The 23804-nt window shown below is 36.9% G+C and overlaps 1 protein-coding gene across 1 annotated transcript in view; it reads left to right on the forward strand.

The window, feature by feature from the left end:
• MAP3K5 (mitogen-activated protein kinase kinase kinase 5) overlaps positions 1-23804 on the forward strand; it is a 201214-nt gene that overhangs the window by 37953 nt on the left and 139457 nt on the right. Inside the window, exons 3-6 of the mRNA XM_036767595.1 lie at positions 4552-4745; positions 6757-6925; positions 8703-8809; positions 12614-12784. Coding sequence (XP_036623490.1) covers positions 4552-4745; positions 6757-6925; positions 8703-8809; positions 12614-12784 — 641 coding nt within the window. The remainder of the gene's footprint in view (positions 1-4551; positions 4746-6756; positions 6926-8702; positions 8810-12613; positions 12785-23804) is intronic.

Consider the following 23804-nt stretch of genomic DNA (forward strand, 5'->3'; position numbering starts at 1 on the left):
TAGTCATCTCCTGGTATATAAGATTCACATTCATATGTCTTTGTACGATTTGTGTGAATAGCACTGATGTTGCCTTATGCTTTGTAGTTTCAGGTAATACTGTATATTGAACCCAAAAGTATCAAGGTGCTCTTTTTCTTATGTAGCTCAGCTATAGAAAACTGCTAACTGAGGAAAGCTGACTATTTGACATGCTTGCCTTTTCCTCAGATCTAGTTGCAGATGTTTTGGGGATCAAGTTTAGGAGGCAGTCACATGGAATAAGATTAGAAAAGCCTGGTTTAAACTGGAACCTGTTTATTTTCCCTCTTCCAGGTTAGTGTTCTGATCCTTGTTCCAGGAAGGAGGAATAAATCATAGAAAAGAACAGTTTTATTGAAGCAGTTTGCCAATTGAATCATACCATCTTGAGGGACTTCTAACACTTTTAATTGAAATTCAGCCTGTGTGCTTCTTGTCCTGATTTTGAAAGATGCCTCAATCTATCTAAGATCAAAGTCATTTAAACCTATCTGTCTAACCACGGCAGCCTGGTACTGCTCCTTTCCTTGGCAGTACAGCACATCTGGCTTGCATAAGGATTCTGTCATTCTAAAGTCATTTTCTGGCAGGGCCTCAGCAAAGATAATTTCCTACACGAAATGTGGCTGTTGTGGTGACCTCGTATGGGAGGGCTGGTTCAGAGAACAACGGCACCAACATGAGAAGGGAAAGGGAAAGTCCAGGTCGTCGTTCTCATTCAGAGTGAATACATTTCTCTAACAGCTCCTGATGGAACTGTGATTTGGACACTGGTCTGTACCAATGATTTCTCATGGTCTGCACTCGAAGCAGAGCTATCACAGAGAGACTGGTAATTGAATACCAGGAATTTACTTTAACATATCCAAACCAACATATAAACACATGTGCTCATCTCTGTTGGATATATGAAAGGATCTCTTACGCATATAGCACTGAATATGGAGACAGGGGTCAAATTCAAGGTCTGCTATTTGTTGTCTGCACAACCATGGGCAAATCACTTAACCTTACAGGGGCCTTAGTTTCCTCATGTGTAAAATGAAGGGGTTGGACTAAATTATCACCAAAAAGTCCCTTCTAGTCCTATATCCTATTATATCCATATATCTCTCTATCTCTATCTATTTATCTATCTCCATTTTCTGGGTAATATTACATTTAGAATAAACCAACACTACAGATCTCTTACTGGGAAAAAAACAAAAATTGTCTGTCTTTTCAGACATGTATAAACTTCGGTGCTGCTAGAATTCTGTTAAATCTTTGAAGACATAACTTACCAAAGAGACTTCAGAGAATGGGGAGGAAGGGAGTTTGAAGAGGAAAAAAAACCCCAATGACTTGAACCTAGTTTCAGTTTTATTTCAGGCCAAATTTAGACTCCCTGTCCCCCATGCCTTTTGTAAGATATAGTTATTCTTAGCTGCTAAAACATCTAAATTCAGTGCTACTTTGATGAATGAGACAGAATATCACTTCAAAATAAAAAATAACGAACGAAAAATTCAGAGAAATGTGGGAAAGAACTGTGTAAGTTAATATAGAGCAAAGTAAGTAGAACCAGGAAAACAATATACATGATGACTACAACAATATAACTGGAAAGGACAATAAAATAAAACTGAATCTTGTGTAGTTATATATTTATAATGACCTAAAGTTGAGAAAATACACCTTCTTCCTTTCATTGGAGAGAAAATATTGCATCTACTTTTAGATATGGTCTGTGGGTTGTTTGGTTTTGCTTAATTTTTTTCTCTTCTAAATATTTTACAAGTGTTATAAATGCTTTTTCATTCAGTCTTTTGAAATCTTCGTTATAGTGTGCATTTAAAATCTTTGTCACTGGTTAGGAGACAGGGAGGCATATATTTAGAAATGAATGTAATGTAAATACAAAAGACATCAGTTTTTTTAAGAAAACTGAAAAAAGTTTTTAAAAAGCCAAAAGTACCAATGTTAAAGGTATTATTTTTTCATTTGCAAAGTAATAGTATAGTGGAACTCTTATATACTTTTATCTCACTCATTGTCTTAGTTGAAACTTGTTTAGGAAGCTGCCTCCTAAATCTCCATCTCTGACCCAGATTTCCTTCTTGTATTCTTGGCCTGTGTCTTCAAGAGTTTCCTGGATATTTTTCCTCTTGTAGAAGGGGTTTGACCTTGGCTCTATCAGCAATAAGGAATTGTTGGAGGATTTTTTGTCCCATCCTCACCATGGACTCAACGTATCATGCACTGCACACTTTTCTCTCTGTCTTCCAACTGGTCAAGTACCTTCTAGTCTTTCACCATTATAATCCACTCTGCACACCATTGCCAATGCTGATTTTTGGAAAGTACCACTGTGAAAATGTTTTCAGAAACCTTGAATAGCCGCCCATTGCCTGCATAATAAAGTTCTAGTTCCCCCTTCTGTGAAGGCTGCTCATAATATTTCATCGCATGACAAACTCACGCCTCTGAATTAAAAACATTTGCTGTTCATGCCAATTATTTGATAGTCCTGTCTTATCTTTTAGCAGCTATTGTGCTATAGTATTATTTTTATTTAACTCTTGCATTACTATTTAACTGTTCACAGGCTTAATTTTTTCTCTCCAACTAGATTGTAACTTCCTTAAGGGCAGGGACCATGTCTTACCATGTTTCTTTTTAGTCTCCGTCATATATAGGACAGTGCTTTGCACACAGTAAGTACTCAATAATTGTCTAGTTGCTCAGATTTTATTCCATGCTCTTATATAAGTTATAATGATTCAGAATTATTTAAATCAAACAAAATGAATTAAGTAGAATTTTGTTTTTAATGGAAACTAATAGAAACTAAAGTTTTCATCGACTTCTTGACAAACATTTAAGCGTCCACCATGTTGAAAGGCATTATGCTAGGTGCTGGGGAATACATTCTGCAAGATGTGGGTGGAAAGGAGAGGATATAACATATAGATAGATAGATAGATAGATAGATAGATAGATAGATAGATAGATAAGTGTAATACTTGGCAGTGAATGACAGGGCAAAGGAGACATCCAGATTAAGTGCTCTAGGAAAATTTGGGAAAGGAAAACTCTCTTTTATCTGGGAGAATTCTGGGAAGCTACATGTTGGAGGTATGGCACTTGAACTTCAGTTTTGAAAGAAGAGCAGGATTCTGAAAAACAGAAATGAAGAGAAAGTGTATCCTGTAGAAGGGGACCATCTTGGACAAAAACACAGAAATGGGGGGGTGGCATATTAAATTGTTAAGATATTTCAGTTTGGCTGGAACATAAAATGTCTGAAGAAGAGTAATGTGTCATAAGGTGGGTTGTAGCCATGTTGTGGAAGACTTTATTTGCAGGCTAAGGAATTTGTGTTTTGTCATAAAGGCAATGAGGAGCCAGTGAAAGTTTTGAGCAGGGGTGTGACATCGTAGGTCAAACCTATGCCTTAAAAAGACCCTTTTTTATGGATAGGAGATGGATTAGAGAGAGAAGGGTTTAGAAGCAGAAGGACTAACTTGAAGGCTATCGACATACTTCAGGATGGATTTGACGAGCTTGAACAAGAGTGTAACTGGGTGGGTAGACATAAGGGAACGTGCGTGAAAGGTGTGGTAGATATCTAATTAATAGGACTTGGCAGCTCAGTAGATAGGGAAAGAGATGGAAGAGTCAAGGATGAACCCAAGATTTCAAATATAGATGAGCATATAGATGGTGTTGCCATCAATAAAATAGAAAAAAAAAATTAAAAGAAAAGTTTGTTGGAAGGAAGGAAGCAAAGAATTGGGCATTATTTGTCTCCAGTGTGCCCAAGTAATGTGCTCAGTACTTTACAAATATCATCTCATTTAGTCTTCAAAACAATCCTGGGTAATAGGTGCTATTAGTGTCCCCATTTTACAGTTGAGGAGACTGAGGCAAACAGGGATAAGTGACTTATCCCAGGTCACACAGCTAGTAAGAGTCTGAGGTTGTATTTGAACTCAGGTCTTCCTGACTCTAGGTCCAGCACTTTATCTGTTGAACTGTGGACATGTTGATTTTGAAGTGCAATCAGTAATCCAATTAGAGATAAACATCCCGTGATATAAGACAGAAATTCAAGAGATTAGGGTTGGTTATAAATATTTGTGAATTATTTGCAAAGAGGTGGTAATTGAACCAATGGGAGCAGATGGGAGCACAAAAGAAAGGAGTGGAGAGACAGAAGATAATAGGATCCTGGAGAGAAACACAGAATTTTAGAATTTGAAGGAACTTTGACAGAGTCCAACTGATTCATAGCTAAAGAAGACTCCCCACTAAAAGATATCTGGAGAGGTCTGAGGTGAAGGCAGCCTTAGCAGTTTCTACTTAAGCAATTTCCTTCTTTGAATAGAGCTATTTTGATTGATAAGATGCCAATGGTAATGTTAACAGAAGAGGTCTCAACATTTTTTTTAATTCTCTTAGCAAATAGAAAGTTTTAAAAGCCAAAATGCAACCATTATTGAGCTTGTATGCCTGTTAACCCCATGTTGATGCTCTATGTCTCCACAGATGTGCACTGGGAACTACACGTTTGTTCCATACATGATAACCCCCCATAACAAGGTCTACTGCTGTGATAGCAGCTTTATGAAGGGATTGACAGAGCTAATGCAGCCTAATTTCGAACTACTTCTTGGACCTATCTGCTTACCTTTAGTGGATCGTTTTATTCAGCTTTTGAAGGTGGCACAAGCTAGTTCAAGGTAAAATTTCTGACGACATATCCACCAGTCAGTCTTGTCCAGAGTCTTGAGGTGCAGAGAGACAGAGACCATGCTCCCTTGATCTGACTGTAGGGTTTGGTGACAGTGTACAAACTGATGTGGTAGACAAAGGGTAGTGAAGGTCCAGGGTTCCAGCTGCCTTAATATCATCTTTGGGACAATGCTTGAGTTTGTTCCCAGAGATGATGTTGCGCACCTGATAATCCTGGGCAGCTAACCCTGCCTAGGATGAGTATACTGGACCTGAGTGGACTAGAGAATTTAGGAGGAGGAAGAGGAGGATTTTTTTACTCAACAGGACCAAAGGACTTGAAGCCTCTTAAAAATACACTAATACAAGTAATTATAATAATTCTAATTATTCTAACTATTTTGAATAACCCATATAAGGATAAGAAAAGCATTTGGTAAGATTCTTTTTAGCTCAAAAGCTGCACTTACAGATTTGTTATACATTCAGATGAATGGGTGTTTTATTCAGATGTTTCTCTTCCCCTTTCTCCCCCTCCCCCTTCCAAGTTCTTGTCCAGCTAGACCACATCACCGTGAAATAAGGTTTAGTGAAAATATGTATGTGAACAATAACTTCATTTATATGTAAATCGCTTATCTGACACCCTCAGTAATCCATAACACAGCTAAAAACAAGGAAGTAAATGAAGATGGCTTCTAAGTAGCCAAAAATGATATCACAAAGTCTATACATTAAATATCCTGTGTCTTATTCATAAGAGATCTGCCTCTCAGACCCTTGGTCAGGATCTGTTTATTTAGGTACAATTCTAGTAAGATTGATTGCAAGGTAGCAGCAATTGATTATAAGAAAGCTGTAATCTATTATAAGCATGCTGTTATGGAAAGAACTCTGGAATACCAATAATAGCTAGTATTTATATAGTGCTTTAAGGTATACAGAATACTTTGTATATATTATCTCATTTTTTCATCACAACCATTCTGGGAGGGGGTGCCATTATCATCCCTATTTTTATAGATGAGGAAACTGAGGCAGATAAAAGTCAATTGACTTGCCCAGCCTCATGTACCTAGTAGTGTCTAAGGCCAAATTTGTACTCAAGTCTTCCTGACTCCAAACATGACTGTCTATCCACTCCTGGTTCCACTGCCAAGGACTACTTGGCCCTTAACCAAGCCACAGAATTTCTCTAAGGCAAAGTTTCTTCCTTTGATAAAATTACATTGACCGTGCCTGCCCTTTCTAGCTCTAAGGGTTTTGATGAGGATCAAATGAAATAATGTATTTTCAATGTGCTTGATAAGCTGTGGTGTGCCTAACAGATGTATCAGTTACCACAGTCAGTGTTGTCACCATCACCCAGTTATATAGGCCAAAGGGAGCTTAGACTTGTATTCTCTGGTCTTGCTGCTACCTGCTATCTAAATGACCTTGGGTAGGTAACTTCAGCTCTCTAGAATTCGAATTTTTCAACTATAAAATTAAGGGAGTTGAAATAGTTCATCTGTAAGGTCTCTGCCAACTCTTGAATGCTGTGATCTTAAATGAATGTCGGCCAAACAAATGCAATGCAAGGAAGAGGCAAGAATTTAAGAATTTTTTTAAAAAATTAAAAACATTGTTATTCTAACGGCCTGAGTGCATCACAACTCCATGGTGTAGTACTCATTCTTCCTAATTATGGACTGGAATCATCAAGGTTGCATTTTGTTCTGCAGGCCCTGTTTAAGAAAGCAGGAAGGTATATAATCTATTTTAGAAACACGTTCATCCCAAATGGTTAAAATTAAAAGCTTTGAGTGTTATCTGAAAAATTCACCTATGTAGAATATCTTATTTTCCAGGATGACAGATGTCAGACAAAATGAGGCATCCCTTTATATTTCTTAATAATTTGAAAGCCATTTTTTTTTTGAGAACTTTGCTTCCTTCCTTTACTTAATTAGCACTTTCTATGAAGATTTCCTGAAGAAGTAAAATGATAACTCGTTGGAATTTGTGTGTTCCTTTTAGCCAGTATTTCCGGGAGTCTATACTCAGTGATATCAGGAAAGCCCGTAACCTCTACACAGGTAAAGAATTGGCAGCTGAGCTGGAGAGAATCCGACAGCGGGTGGATAATATTGAAGTCTTGTCAGCAGATATTGTCATAAATCTGCTCTTGTCCTACAGAGATATTCAGGTAAGAATACGCTGTGGTGAAACACATTGATTAGTCAGAAATTCCATGGATGGCTAAATGATAGTTATTTTATATTTTCTGCCTTCATTTTCTTTCTCATTGGCTTCCCCTGTTTTCTCTCCTAATGGTGAAGCTTGCCTTGCATATGAGAAACATTGCTGATTATGAAGTCCCTGCATGGCAACAGTCTTACTTTTGTGAAAGAGCAGAAACAGCAAAAAAAGGAATCTTAGCATAGTCACCCTCTGTATAATCTAGCTCCTGCATTCTACTGCTCTTGACGTACAGCTGCTACTTGCTAAATTGAAGATTTGTACTAAATGCTATAAAAAGTCTTGGGTTTTTTAGACATATTCAAGTTATCTCATAGCCAGTTAACTTACATGGCAAATCATTGCCTTTTAAGCCTACTGTATTTGAAACTAGTAATTATGTAGCAAAGCCAACTTGCAATAAGCCAATAGAAACCACTGGTTAGTTATTCAAATTTTTTTTTATAACATGCACACACACACATACACACACACACACACACACACACTCACAAACACACATATACTAACAGTATTGAATATAGTAATTCATTTTATTTTAACATTTATTAATTCAGTATTAAAATTTAATGGGCAAGTAGGTGACACATGGATAGAGTCAGGAAGACTCCTCTTCCTGAGTTCAAATGTGGCCTCAGACACTTAACTAACTGTGTTACTCTGGGCAAGTCATTTAATCCTGTTTGCCTCGTCTGTCAAATGATCTGCTGAAGGAAGTGGCAAACCACTGCACTATCTTTGCCAAGAAAACCCCAAATGAAGTCACAAAGAGTTGGACACAATTGAACAATGACAAGAAAATTAAAAATTAGGGAACATAACAGAAAATGAAGTATGGAATGAATGTGGGTTCTGGAGTCAGAGGACCTTAGTTCAAACACCAGCTTTTAGACTAACCATTTGTGTGAGCATGGGCTTTCTACCTCTCTGGATTTCAGGCTCCTAATTTATATATATTTACATATGTTTTCAGGTCCGTTCTAGTTCTGAAGTGATAATTCCTCTGAAAAACAATTTAAGACTTGGGCCTTTGATTCCATGTTGTGAGTCTTTAGACCCTAAAAGTCAATGATTTTAGTAAAGTCTTCTCTCATTGGCTTCTTGACTCCTGTTTCTAGCCTCAATTTCTCAAACTTATGCCCAGCTTCAAGTATGAGAGGAGGGGGGAGGGAGTGACAGAGAGAGAGAAAGAAACGGGGAGAGAGAGAGACAGAGACACAGACAGACAGACAGAGATGGAAACATATATAGATAACCCTGAGCTTTCAGGAAGAATCTTGTACCTCAGACAACACAGTCCTCATGGGATGGAGTGATGTCATTGCACCAGAAATCTCTTTGACCTCGGTACTACATTGTCCTCAGACTATGGGATAAAAGGTATTTACCAGTCTGTAGGTAGTTGGTATGAGAAAGAATTCAATGAATCCAGGTTCATGGAAAGAAATAATTGTCTGTGCTCTTTATTAATTCAAGAACTGTAACTTTTTAGATGTTTCTTATTCTTTCCTACACAATAGGGTTTCTTTATAAAGAAGCTAATTTCTTTAGGGGGTACATCTCTCTGACTTTCAGTTTCTTTAAAAGTTCACCAACTATTCAGTATTCCTCTTGATAATGCTATTCTCAGAATTAACTTTCAGTTTCCTGTCTGCCAATAACATTTTCTTAGTCAGACTATACTACTTTAATAATCTAATCCTCTATGTTTTCTTGCTTTAAAGGACTATGATTCTATTGTGAAGCTTGTAGAAACTTTAGAAAAGCTGCCAACCTTTGACTGGGCCTCCCATCATCATGTGAAGTTCCACTATGCATTTGCACTGAACAGGTAAGAAGAATGTTTTTCCTCCTGTGACTCAGGAGTTCATTATTGTTTAACTTGCAAGCTGTTCATGGAGTGTGTTTATTGCAGCAGAGAAACCATTCCCTAGTAGAATTTAATACTGTTATCAGTGAACAAATTACTAAACCACCCAGGAGTGCATTGGGAAATCCTTGTTATCTTTTTCTGGATCTCGGTTCTTGTAATCCCACTTCCTTTATTTTATATGGTTTGATATTTTATAATTATGTAATTGCAAAAGTATCCTTTAACAAATGAAAAACAAGCTACCCACAGCTATTCCCAGAATTGCATTCTGAAACTGAGCAGGAGCAGTGATGGCTGTTGGTTGCCCACTCCTGGGTCTTGATGATATTGGTAATATTCACACAAGTACTGCTCTGAGCACCCTTGATTAAACTCACATCTTCATTACTCACATTTTGGATTATTTTCATGGACTCTAACTGGTGTCAATACTATCTACTTTCCCTTCTCTCCTTCTGCTCATTATAAGCCCAGGAGCCTTCTCTCTGCTCTGCTACATATGCTAATGCCACTTTCTGTTTTTTCTCTGTAATTGTCCTGGAATGATCAATTTCCCCACTGTCCTCCACACCACATCCCTCTTTCCTCCGTACCCTAACTCACTTCAGTGAAGAGGGATGGCAAGTAAACTATCTTGTTTTTAGTTATTTATTCTGCTGATCATCTACACTATGGGAGAACTGGCTGAGTCATTTCCATTCCAGGGAAGAAGATAATGATAAAATGAAAGAAAAAGACCCTAAAAAGATATCATACCTTTCACCCCCAAATCCCTCCCTCCCTAGCATCCACCCACCATATAATTCCCTAATGTTACCAGTGAAATCAATCCCTATGCTGTTGGTCCATCCATTTAATGTTTCCTTAACTAGAAGCATCAGACTTAAAGGAACCTCCAAAGATGATTGATTTCGTACTGCTACCTCCAGGCAGACATTACCTAGATCACTGCAGAAGAGAATGTACTATATTACTTTCACTTTTCCAAAGGGAAAGCCAAAGTCCATAAAAACTTAATCTGCAATATCTTTTGTCCCTCATCAATGTTTGAAAGTTGCTTCCTTCTGAAGTAAATTGTGAAGAAAGAGTAAATGTAGTTGTTGCTTAAAGCAGGGTTCTGAATTGTCACTGCTCAGTGCAAAGCCCAGTAGCCTACCTTTAGGGCCTAAAACCATACTGAAGAATGGAAATATGATATCTTTATTACATTGCCACCCATTCCAGTCCAAGAATATCATATATGCAATCTAGCCAAGAGCCACATAAAATTATGTAACTACATAGTTTTATACACATCATTACATAATAATTGTTTGGTAACAAATTTCTTGGAGCAGCTAAGTGGCTCAGTGGAGAGAGCACCAGGCCTGGAGTCAGGAACACCTGAGTTCAAACCTGGGCTCACATACTTACTAGCTGATGTGACTCTGGGGAAATCATTTAACCCTGTTTGCCTCAGTTTCCTCATCTGTAAAATGAACTGGAGAAGGAAAAGGCAAACCACTCCAAAATCTTTGCCGAGAAAACCCCAAATGGGGTCAGAAGAGTTGGACACAACTGATAAGGCTAAATAACAAAATAAGTTACTCATGACCCAGAGATTGAGAGAACTCTTTCAATAGATTGATGAACTTGCTTAAGAAAGAGCATGGTTAAATAAAAAGAGCTCACTGAACTTGGTACAAGGCACTGATTCCAGCTTCTGATTACCAGGTAGCATGCATAATCTAATTTAAGTCTTCCAACAAGCCCGTGGGCATAGGTGTTAAGGATATCATTATCCTCGCTTCTCACAAGAGGAAACTGAAGATCAGACAGTGTGAAAAGACTTGATAAGGGTATGGAGTTGTATCTGAGGCAAGATTTGAACCCAGGGCTTTGTGATTTCAAGCTTAGCATGCTGTTCACCTGAGGCCTTTTCTCTCCAATCAGTCAACAAAAATTGATCAAGTGCTGCCTTTTTTCCATGCCCTGTGCTCCGTCCTGGAGAGGACAGAGAATAATGAAGTGATACACTGCCCTCAAAAGGGCTTATGTTATGTTGGGGGAAATGGCATGGTGTTTCAGCTGAATTGCTGCTGTGGGGGTGAAAAACCAACACAAGCTCAACAACAAGAACGCTGCAAGCCTAGGTGCTTTCGATCTGCTTTATTAAGGAAAGCAACATTAAGGCGTTAACAATCTTACTTTAATCCAGCATACAAATATCATTCACTTAGTTCAGGAGAAAAAGCCAGCACCCTGAACTTCAGAGCAAATACAAATTACAAACATCAACAGACAGACCTTGTCTGATTCAAATCTCAATGCATAGTTACCAGAGTTTAACAAAGTCCAATCATCCGGGTTTACAAGCTGGAGGGCTCTTAAGTACAGCTGCCCAGAGTCTCCATATCAGTGCACTGCCAAGAGTGAGAGCCCTAAGCAAATAGCTCTGTTCTCTCTTTTTATGCACTCTTTAGACGTCATCAAACTTCATCTGAGTGACCAAAACTTAAGCTCTTACTATTGGCTCTGGTTTTAGCAACTCCCCTTAGGACCCTGGGGGCTTCACACCCACATGGGCTTAGCACCTAGTAGCTAGGGGTTTGGGGCCTACTGGGGAGGGAAGATATAATCAGACCTCCCTTCATTGGCCCCACCTGGAGCCCCACTTTTGTTACCAATGCACATGGACACATGTCAGTCAGTCAGTCAGTCAATAAGCATTAAATGCTTATTATATGCCAGGCACTATTCTGGAACACACACACACACACACACACACACACACACACACACACACATCCACATATGTGCATATATCCACACATGCATACATATGTGCCTATATACACATGTGTACATATACACACACATATATACATAAATTATATTTTGTTACTGTTTTGTCGATTTTCAGTCTCTTTGTAACCCCTTTTGAGGTTTTCTTGACAAAGATACAGGAGTGGCTTGACATTTCCTTGTCTGGTTAATTTTGCAGATGAGGAAACTGAGGCAAATGATATACATTTAATACATAATATAGATATGTGAAATATATACACATGCATATTACATGTATATATTCTATTTAAGGTAACCTTTGATGAAAAAACTTAGGTAGCTGAGGGGAATAAGAAAGGCCTCTTGCAGACGGGTGGCATTTGAGTTGAGTTTTTAAGGAAACCAAGGAATCCAAGAGGCCAGAGTAAAGAGAGAGCACATTCTAGGATAGCCACCACAAATGAACAGAAATAGGAAAATGAGGCAGTTGGACCGGAGAACCTCTAAAGTCGTTCCTGGCTGTAACATTTTGAGCCTGTGATTTTAAATGTTTTGCTAGAATTGTCTGGTAGCTTTGCTCTGTTTCAAGGCCACAAATTTCATCCTTAATCTCAGCTAGCCATCTTACAAAAGCATGCTGTTACTCCCAAAGTACACAGCAAGAATGTGGACAGATCAGTTCCCTTTCATCAGCACTAAGAGAAAAAGAATGCTCAGTGCCATCCCTATAATTCAGTAAGGGATCAGTAGTGATTCTCTTTTATAACATGACATCCTTTAGATGTCAAGATCATTATGTTGTGGTAGAATTTAAAAGATGGAAAACAGACGTAGAACAAAGAATCAAAAAACTAGACAAAACATGCAGTAGCTAAACAGCTGAAATCCTATCAAAGTTTATTTGCATGTAATTGATATGTGAAGTCTTAAAAAGATATCTCGTGCCTATTACTATTGTGATTCACATCAAAATGACAATTTCTTTTTAACCACCAGGAGAAATCTCCCTGGAGATAGAGAAAAAGCTCTTGATATTATGATTCCTCTGGTGCAATGTGAAGGCCAGGTTGCTTCTGATATGTATTGTCTGGTGGGTCGAATCTACAAAGATATGTTTTTGGACTCTAATTTTACAGACACAGAAAGCAGAGATCATGGAGCTTCCTGGTAAGTATCCATAGACCAAAAAATTTCCTACAGTTTAGATATTATTAGAGAAATAAATGGTTCTTTGAATTTTTAAAACATATAATTACACATCACACTACATAAGCTATAGAAGATAGAGGGCTAGGCTTTAGGAAGACCTATGTTCAAGTTAACACCTCTGGTACATACGCTTGGTGATCACAAGCAAGTCATTTAACTCTTTAGTGTCCTAGGCAACTCACTGATGTTATGAGTTACACACAAGAGTTGTCAAACTGCATGCAGAGACATTTTTTCTAATGACAATCCCCCTATACATGAAATAACCAAAAACCAAACCAACAAACAAATCAGCAAGCCAGAATTTTTCACCTGAAACTTGGGCCATCTTTGTTTAAAGGTTTGGTGAAATTTAATTAGAGGTCATACTGCTTTACTTTTTTACTGCAATCTTTTGTTGTTGTTCTGTCATTTTTCAGTCATGTCTGAGTCCTTTGACCCCCTTTCTGGAGTTTTCTTGGCAAAGATACTGAGTGCTTTGCCATTTCCATCCCTAGCTCATTTTACAGATGAGGAAACTGAGGCCAACACAGTTAAGTGACTTGCCCAGGATCATATAGCTAGTAAGTGTCTGAGGCTGGATTTCAACTCAGAAAGAAGAGTCTTCCTGACCCCAGGCCTGGCACTCAATACATTGAGCCATCCAGCTGCCCTTTACTGTAGTAAAAGCCCCCTCACTTCACAGCAATCTCCTATCAGGTGCAACTAAAAAGGAAGAACTTCCAAGTGTTGAAGCTCACGTTTGGGATGACACTGGGGTTCCCTCTGACATACCCTGTTTTACAACTTCATCAAGCCATGTGTCTTGAAGCGAGAAGGTTGTAAAGATTTCTGTCCTTTGGAAGGTTCATCAACTGAATCTTCTGTGGTTCTTCCTCTGTCATATGGTATCCTGGATAGGCTATGGAGTCACAGGGAGCCCCTCAGGTTCTTTGTGTGAGTTTTTAAATATAAACAATAAATGAGAAGGTAAAGAAAAAGACCTTGAGACCATCAGAGCCTCTTAAAAAAATTTTTAGGGAATAACAGATACAACAGATTTTTAGGGAACAACTTCTTGATATTTTTGCTGGAGGAAAGAATGGAGGCTAAGTTTAAATTTGTAACACTGGCTGTGATATACTAGAGTGCATTATGGTATGTGTGTGTATGTGTGTGTGTGTGTGTGTATACATACATGTATGCATATATATAGAGGGGGGAGAGAGAGAGACAGACAGAGACAGAGAGAGATTGAGAGAGAATGAGAATATTACTGGATTTTTGAAGGAGATAAAACTAGAGTAAATCAGAACCATAGACTTTGGTTATTGATAACAGCAGATAACAATCTGTGGAACAGATTCATGGGCATTGTCAGCTTGAGTGAATGGTATAGTAGAAGGAATGTTGGATTCGAGGTAAGAAAACCTTGTTTCAGGTACTAGTTTTCCTCTTTCCTAGCAGTACGATTTTCATTTCTCTTGGACTCAATTTCCTCATCTGTAAAACTAGGCAGTAGGCTAGATGAGACTAGATTTGAATTCTTCCCAGACCTAAATCTATGATTCTGTAACCAAATTCCTTAGGGGGGGGGGAAAAATACCTTGGTGGCAGTTTGTTTTGTGACACATTAAAAATGAACCTGCCTTTGGTTTTGCTACTGTCATTTCCTTATGTTGTTTACTCTGGCTTCTGATGCAGGCAAAGGCATTTTTGGCTCACGTAATAATTTCAGTTTTTATAATTAAACTTAAGGAGTAAAATAATTTCCTATCAGCCTTCATTTTCAGGGCCTGCCTTGGAAATGACAAAGTTTAAATGGATTGTTAAGTTTTTAAAATCTGCTTAGAATTTTTAGTCCAAATTATTGGGTCTGGTTTTATGAGTTTTATTTACTTTAACAACCACATTTTCTCTTATGCTCCTGATATGGAAGGACTTTTTCACTTATAACAGTGAGAAGAACTGGCTAGGAAAAAGGGAACAAGTCCAGCTTTCAAAAGAATTTTTGGTTTTCATTTAAAATCTGAGATTCTCTAACCCAAGAACCTTAGACGCCAATCCTGCAGATAGAGACTGTGAAGGCTTTTGAAGTGAATGACTGGAAAAATGGTAAATTATCCAAGGAAATACTGTATTTATATTATACCTAGTTGGGAAGGGTCCCTGATGAATTTAAATTTACACATTTTTTACTCATAATTTTTTTCATTCCCAGTCTTAAAAGCAAAATCAAGAATAATTATGAGTCCTTGTTCATAAAGACCTGTTTTTAGAGCACTTAGTTGTATGTCACATTTATATATGTAGAACTAGAAACTGACTTATTTTGGGAAATGAATTACTTGGTGTTACAGTAAACAGAAATATTTATGATACATAAATATATTCTTTGCTGAGAGAGGAACACATTTTATAATTTTTAGAAATTTAGAAATAAGTTGTCAGTGTGTCAGGTATTGTGCTAAGTGTTGGGGATACAAAGAAAGGCAAAAAAAAGTTCCTGCCCCCAAGTAGTTTGCAGTCTAGTGGGGAGACAATATGGAGACAACTATGTTCAAACAAGTTATATGGAGGCTAAATTAGAGATAATCAACAGAGGGAGGGCACGGACATTAAAGGGAATCAGGAAAGGCTTCTTCCAGGTAGGTTGGATTTTAGCTGGGTTGGGAGAGAATTCTAGATATGGGGTATAGTCATTGAAAGTGTTTGGAGGCAGAAGATGGAATGACATGTATAAGGAACTGTAAGGAGGCTAATATCTGTGGATCTTATAACATGTACAAGAGGAGTAATATATTAAAAAAAAAAGGCAGAAAGGGGCCAGGTTATGAATAGCTTTTAAAGCCAAATAGAGGATTTTATTTAATCCTGGAAGTAAAAAAGAGCCAATGTAGTTTATTGCAGGGGCAGTTGGGGTGTGGAGGTGGAAAATGACCTATGCTTCAGGAGTATTCATTTGATAGCTAAGTGAAGGATAAACTGGAATGGGGAGAGACTTGAGCCAGGAACCTATTGCAGTAATCACTGTTTCATAGTTCAAACATAGTTCATATTTCTTGAGCTTTTGCCTAAATTCAATAAGAGGAAATATAGGTATAAATGTAAATTCATATACACAGGGTCAAAAAATCAACCTCATAAGTACAGACCTTTAGAGACTTTAGGAAATAATAAACTCAGTTTGAGTCAACAGTATGATACGGAACCCAAGAAACCTAATGTAATCTTGGGCTGCATTAAGAAAGGAGTATTGCCCAGGTCTAGGGAGGTGCTGGTTCACTGTACTCTCTGCCCTATTTAGATCGCATCTGGAGTAGTGCGTTCTTTTCTAGATATCACATTTTAGGAAAGACATTGGTAAGCTTTAGGACATCCAGAGGGGAGAGAAGACAATGGTGAAAGACCTTGAGTTTGTTCCATAGAAGTATTGGTTGAATGATGTGGTGGTGTTGGTGGTGGTGGTGATGGTGGTTGGGAAGAATATTTGGCCTAGAGAAGTGAAGTCTTAGAGAGTGCACAGATCTGTAATCAAGTATTCTAAGGGTTATAATGTAAAAGAGGGATTAAGCTTGTTCTCTGGCTCCAGAAGGCAGAAATAAGAGCAGTGATTAGAAAAAATTGCAGAGAGGCAAATTTAGGCTTGATTTCAAAACAATGCTTCTTAAAAATTAGAGATATCCAAAAGAGGAATGGCTTCCCTTGGGAGGCAATGGGTTCCAACAAAGGTGTGGGGGGGGGTTGGAGTACGCTCAGATGGGCTTTGTAAGAGCCGGTTTTTAAATTTTATGTGAGTGTTGACACCTTGGAAATCAGCAAATGCTACAAATCAAGGCTTGATTTATTGTTTTGTTGCTTATTTAGACTTAAGAAAGTGATGATGGAAATGTTAATAACACAGGTTAAACTTAAAAGTATGCCATGAGTTTTTGGAGAATCAGGTGTTAAACATTTACTGGGCCACCACTGGTTCTGTCTCATGGTCTTCAGGCAAAGGGGAAATGACTGCCTTTCTGAAGTTTTATAGACATGGTTCTTGGGAAGTATGAGTTCAATTTAGATAGCCTCTGAAGTCCCTGTTAACACTGAAATTCTAATTCTCTATGTATTTGTCCCATTTGTGAATGTTAAAACTGGACCCTAGCTTTATTGTGAGCTTTAACTTTTCCTAAAGCATTTCTAGATGTTGTTCATTCTCTTTTTTCTGTTTTTCACTAGCTAACTAAGCTTCTGAGGAAAGCAACGTACCAGGGATTGGCCTTCTTATTCCAGTGAATATAGTTGTGTGTTTTTACACTGATGGATTATCATTGAGGAACAGATATTACTTTAGTTGACATCTGTTTCTGAAAAAGATGATTCCCTCCTTTTTAAGGGAAGATCTGAAGTTACTTTAAGGATGGGCAAATTGTGGTCCTCTCTGATATTAACATAATGATAGCTCTCCTGTTGTAATGTCAAAAAGGCCCATAGCCAGGAAACTGAAAGAACAAAGTTTGTTTTTAGCACATTAATGTGTTCATTTTTTCCATAGTAACTTGGGTAAAGAACAGAGAGTCTTGCCTTATCAATTAATTTTCTTTTACGTCAATGGCAATGTTATTCAAACAGTTTTGTGTGCCTAATTATAAAAATTTAGTTTTCACATTATTAACTGACCTTGACTTTACCTTGGGACAGTTACATAACAGACCAATAATTAAACAGAAGTAAAAGCTAATTTCTTCTTTTCTGCTACCTGACACTAATTTTTTTCATTAAAATAAAGCTGGTAGGTATAAAAATCACCTCTGTTTCCAGAACGAAATGCATTATTGATACATTACTGCTGAGAAACAGAGATGATCATAGATCATATTTATTTTTGGACAAGGTTTTCAAATTTTTAAGAGATCTGTTGTCATTTTAAGGTTTTTAATGAGAAAGTAGGGGGGTTGCTTTATATTGACAGACTTTACAGGTTTTATATTCTTGTTCTTAAAAGACCCTCCCTAACTCCATTCCATTGACCTAATTTTTGATGATTTGTTACCTTGACAACCCAATTTAGAAAAGACTATGTAAGCCTTTGTATTCTTATGATGCTTATATGTTACCTTTGTGTCTCGGTTGAATTATTTTAGGATTCAAGCTCTTGTGTAATCTTGCATAACTGTGTGGGACATCTAGCTTCGTAGCCACCTGGCTTCGTAATGGCTAATAAAAAGAGAGAATAATACCTGCATGGCTCTAGGTGTACTGACATAGCAGAGAGTGTGCATAGAATCCTTTTGCGTAATGATATACAGAACATTATGTTCCCAGGAGTTTCATCATACCTTAAGCACACATTGAGTGAATGGTGGACTGGAAGAGGGTCTGATATGGCATAATCAGCTTGATGCCCAGGCTTAAGAACATCTAAATTTTCTCTTCAGAACATTGTGGAAATTTCCCAACTGGCTAACTAATACCAGATCCTTACAAACAGCTACCAGAGGCTACTTTTCAAAATTCAAAGCACTGAATTAAAGCACATACAAGTGTAGCAAAAACAATGTTGAGATAATTGCAGTTGGACTTATGATTAATATGGTAGTACCAAAAGTCAAAGAGGAGCCCACCTTTCCCAAATATACTTAAGCAGTGATGTCAAAAGGGCACCAGAGTGAATAATGATCAAGAAATAAAAGGAAAAATATCAATAAAGTCCTTCACCCAGCCCAGGACTGTATTAAAAAAATAACTAGAAGCCATAGGCACTGGAAGGGGCCAAAAGGCCCCATGAGGGAAGATGATGTGAGTTTAGCCGAACCATTCAGAAGCCTGAAGCAGTGGCCAGCTGAGGTCAGTCCTAGGATGAAAGACTGTAGCGATTCTGTGACTGGGGATGCCCAGGCCAGAGGAATAAGGTCATATAAGACTCTGAGGCTCTGAACACAGGCCCACACACCAAAGGAGAAGGAAGTTAGTGACAGAACCCCAGAAAATTGAGTTTAGGGCCAAGTGGGGCCTGAATATCTAATCCAGAATCTGAAAAGGGATAAAAACCTCACCCTGGCCAGATCCCAAATCAGAAATTGAGACTGGAGATATGAGTAAACAGAAGACACTAAACTCTGTGAAGAAATATTATGGATCAAATATCATGAAATAAGTAAAACCAGAAAGGAAGAAGAGATTAAAAATGAAATTGTGAGTAAAAAATAAAAGACCTAGAGGAAAGAATTAGACAGAGAATAAATAGAACAGAAGGTAGAAAACCCCTGTTGAAGTAGCAGACTCTCTCAATATATGAATGGTCCAAACAAATAATGACTCCATGAGATAACAAGAAATATTAGAGCAAAATAAAACAGTGTAAAAATAGAAGAAAATGTAGAGTATCCAATTATAAAAAGAACTAAACTGAGAGGTAATTGAAGAATCTTCCATCTTCCTGAAAAACATAGCCAAACAAAAAAAACCTGAATACCATATGTTATGAAATCATAAATTAAGAGCAAGGGAAGGAGTAAGCATTTGTATAGTTCAGTATATGTATCAGGCACGATTCCTAAGCACTTTTTACAAATATTATCTCATTTGATCTTCACAATAACACTGCAAGGTAGGTGCCTTTATTATTCTCATTTTATAGCTGATGAAACTTGGGCAAACAGAGGTTAAGTGACGTGCCCAGAGTTGCGCAGCTAGTAAGTGTCTGAGGCTGGATTTGAATTCAGGACTTCTGACTCCAGGCCCAATGTTCTTTCCACTTTGCTGATAGCTACCTCTAGCTGAAATGAAAACTGCCCTGATATATTCTAGAGGGCAAAGTAAAAATAGAAGGCAAGTACCAAGGAGTCACAGGCAGAATTATGCAAGACCTAGTGGCAACAACTTTAGAGAAGAGAAAATCTCGGAATATATTCCAAAACAAAAAGAATGACTTACAACCAAGAATAATTTGCCCTCCAAGACTTGGATTTATTGGGGGGGGGGGTGAGGATGTTTCATGAATAGAGGACATTGAAGCATTCCTGATGAAGAGACTAGAGTTCATTAGGAGCTTTGAGATACAAACACAGGAGTCGAGAGAAAACTAGAAAAGTAATATAGGTACAATAAGAACAAGTCGAACGATTATGAAATGTTTTGATTCTAAGAGGAAGAAAAGAGACAAATGTCCCGTCAGAATTCTAATGCCCTCAAGGTTCATCGGTTGCATTAAATGAGACAAGAAATGAAGAAGGAAGTAGAATATTACTGTCTCCTAATTGAAGTGCAGAAGAAGAAAAGTATGGGAACATGGAAGTCAATAAGTAGGCATCACATGAACCATACTCTAATCTGAATCAAAAAAAGGATTGGACACATACACGTAGAAAGTTGTTTGTGTGTTTTAGTGTAGTAAGACATTAAACTCAATAGAATAATTTTGGGTAAGGGAAAAGGGGAGGGAGGGTTCCATGAGAGAAGGTAGGATTGGGGAAGGGAATCATAAACAAAACAAACTTCAACTTCAGAGACTGGATCATTAAGGGATATTAAGAGGAAAGAAGTTTAAAAATAAAAAGGAATCCAGGTGGGAATGAAGGGGATGGAAAAAAGGGTAATAGATTAGAAACAATCTCTTCAATTATAGTTCACTAGGGTTATTACATGCCTTCTCCTTTACCACGCTCTCCCTCTCTTTTTTTTTTTCAAAAGGGAGAATGGTAAAGCAAAGAAAAATTATAATACACTATGATGAAGATAAATTTTAATTTCATTCATAACTATGAATATGAATGGGATGAATTTATCCATAAAACAGGAGAGGATTAAAAAACTGAATCCAACCATATGTTTAGAAGACACTTGAAACATAGTCTCACATAGTTAAAATAAGGGGCTGGAACCAAATTTCTTATGCCTTAGATGAACTGCATAAAAGTTAAGATAGTAATTTTGATCTGGTTTAGTGTGTAATTAGATCCCATTTGATGTAAGCTCCTTGAGCCCAGGGACTGTCTTTTGCTTCTTTTGTATCTCTGATATTTAGTATAGTGCCTGGCACATAGTAGGTGTTTAATAAATGTTTACTGAATTCATTTGAATTGATTTTAGACATGGCAACAGTAAATAAATGTGGTTAAAAGAGATAAACAGGATAAATAAAATATATTATGGTTGTAGGCACAGAAGAAGCTGAATAGCATAGCATCTAAATACTTAAAGGGAAAGTGATTTCAATTACAGAGAGAAATAGACAGCAAAAGTATATTTGAAGACTTTAATGTACCTCTTTCAGATCTGGACAAATCTATCAAAATTACAAACAAGAAAGAAATTAAGAACCTGAGTAGAACATGTAAAAAGTTAAAAGTTCTCAATTTCTGGCAGTTAGTGAATGGAAACGTATAAATTTCAAATTTGGTCATATTCTAGGGCATAAAACAAAAGCAAAAAAAATCATTTTTAAGCACATCATTTGCTGGCCATAGCAAAATAACATTATAATCAGGAAATAGTCTTTGAAAAAAGGATTTGAAGTTAAAAAATGAAATAACTTAATCCTAAAGAATTGGTGGCTCAAAGAACAACTGAGAATTTCGTAATTGAAATTGATAATTGATCATTTCATCAAAGAAAAAGACAACAGTGAGATAAGTACTAAAACTTTAAGTATGCAAAGTAATCCTCAGGGAAAAACTTATATCTAAATAGTTTCATCAACAAGATGAAATGAAGAGATCAATGAATTAATAATGCAACTTTAAAATAGCATAAAATCAAAAAGTTCCAATTAAAGAGAGAAGCTCTGAAAATCAAAGATAAGATTAATAAAATGAAAAAAAAAGCAAGTAACTTCAGCAAAAGGAGGACACAATGTGTATTAAAGGTTTTTTATATTTTATTTCAATAAATGTAATTGTTTTTCTTTGTCTCAGTTAATTTGTATATCACTGTATCTCTGGCTTCCTTATTGAGCTTTTTGCCTCATACAAAACAGATTACTCATTGCTCTCTAAACATGTAGTGTGCTTTATTTCCTCTGACTTTTCTGGTGTTTTTGCATGCTCTGTGATATCTCTTTTATGCTCTAATATATTGCTATCTCTTTTATCTCTTTCTGTACAAACTATGCACATTTTAAAAGATCAATTCAGATTCACCTCCTCCATAAACCTTTTTCTTGGCCACCCAAGAACAAAATGAACTCTTTTCCTCTGAAATTCTATTTGAGTTTATTGCCATTTTCATTCATTTGTAGATTAGTCAAATGAATTGATTGCCTTTTGACTTCTGTTGTTTACTTGATATGGTCAAGTAAAGGTAACCATTTACCTGTCTTATCTTTCCAACTAGATTAGAAGCTTCTAGAAGATGGGAACTACATCTCTGAAAAGAAATTTTTTAAATTCAGTTTTATTTTAGGTCCACCTTCTCTCCCTTCCTGCTTCCCCCTCACACCTAAAAAACAAACTACCCTCAAGCAAAAGAAAATCTTTCTTTGGCTATGTACAGAAAGGAAAAAAATTTTTGTACTTTGAGTACATTATTACCAGAAAGTAGGGTAGCATGTTTCATCATGAACCCTCCAGAACTGTAATTGGTTAGGATTCCTAAAGTGTTCCAAAGTTGTTTATCTTTATAGTATTATTGTTATTTTTAAATTGTTCTCCTGTTTCTGTTGACTTCACTGTGTCAGATCACACAGGTCTATACAGTTTTCTCTCAAAGTAACCCCTTCCATCATTTCTGAAAACACAATAGTATTCTATCATGTTCACATACCATAACTTGTTCGGCCATTCTTAAGTAATGGGCACCCTTTCAGGTTCTAATTCTTTGCCAGCACAAAAATAGCTACCACAAATATTTTTGTACATAGAAGTTCTTTTCCTTTTCCTTTGATCTCTTTGGGGTGTAGACCTACTAGTGGTATCACAGGGTCAAAGGATATACACAATTTAGTAACTTTTGGGGGGCATAATTATAAATTGTACCTGCTTTCACACAGTCCCTCTAGCAATCATTTTCCTTTTTTGTGAACTTTGTAGATCTGATGGGTTGGAGGTGGTGCCTTTAACTTGTATTTCTCTAATTATTAGTGATTTAGCGATTTTTTTTTCATGTAACCATTGATAGTTTGAATTTCTTCTTCTAAAAATTGCTGACTCAGCCTTTGACCTCTCAATTAGAGAATGGCTCTTACAAATTTTAATCATTCACTGTATGTTATATGACTATATCTTCAAAAAGGAAAGACTCATAACTGAGTTACTTTCTGTTCAACTACTGTGTATATTTGTAGTTATTCCCTTTACAGCTGTGATGTGTGTGTGTGTGTGTGTGTGTGTGTGTGTGGTGGGGGGTGTATTACATATGTGCTTTTTGTTTCCTCCATTAGAACATAAGCTCCTTGTGAACAGGGAATGTTTCATTCTTTATACTTGTATTCTAAGCACAACGCCTGGCACATTTTACATGCTTAATGAATGCCTTTTGTTTTATTGTGTTTGATTCACTTTATCCAGTTTCTTGTAGCTACAGTGAGCTATCTTCCATGTTTTGTGATACCAACTGTGAAACTTGTACATGCAAATAATTAAGCATATTTAACATAGCATCCTGTGCCATAGTTTGTCAAACTGAATAATTGGATTTAGTTCTTACTCAAAACTTGCCTTTTCAGTTTTTATTTTAAGGTAGCATAAGTCCGATCTTAGTGATAAATATTATTCTATATTTGTAACATGTATCTAGAAATATAGTAACTCATTAACCCATCACCTGTTATGTTTGTAAAGTGTTCTTAAAATTGACAGGATTTTGGACTAATTAGTTTTATGAGTACCAGTTTGTGATTGTTAACACATTTGGTAGAACTGAAAGGAAAACTGAAAGCCTTCCCATGGTAAGAAATATAGAGCTAGAAAGATCTCTTGATTTCTTTCCCCTTAATTAAGGGCATAGATTTGTTTTGTAAATATGCCTATTACACAGAATTCCGCGCTTTTCTAATTTGAAAAAAACAAATTATTAGTAG

This window comes from Trichosurus vulpecula, chromosome 7 (assembly GCF_011100635.1).
Source record: "Trichosurus vulpecula isolate mTriVul1 chromosome 7, mTriVul1.pri, whole genome shotgun sequence".
In the NCBI taxonomy this organism is placed as follows: domain Eukaryota; kingdom Metazoa; phylum Chordata; class Mammalia; order Diprotodontia; family Phalangeridae; genus Trichosurus; species Trichosurus vulpecula.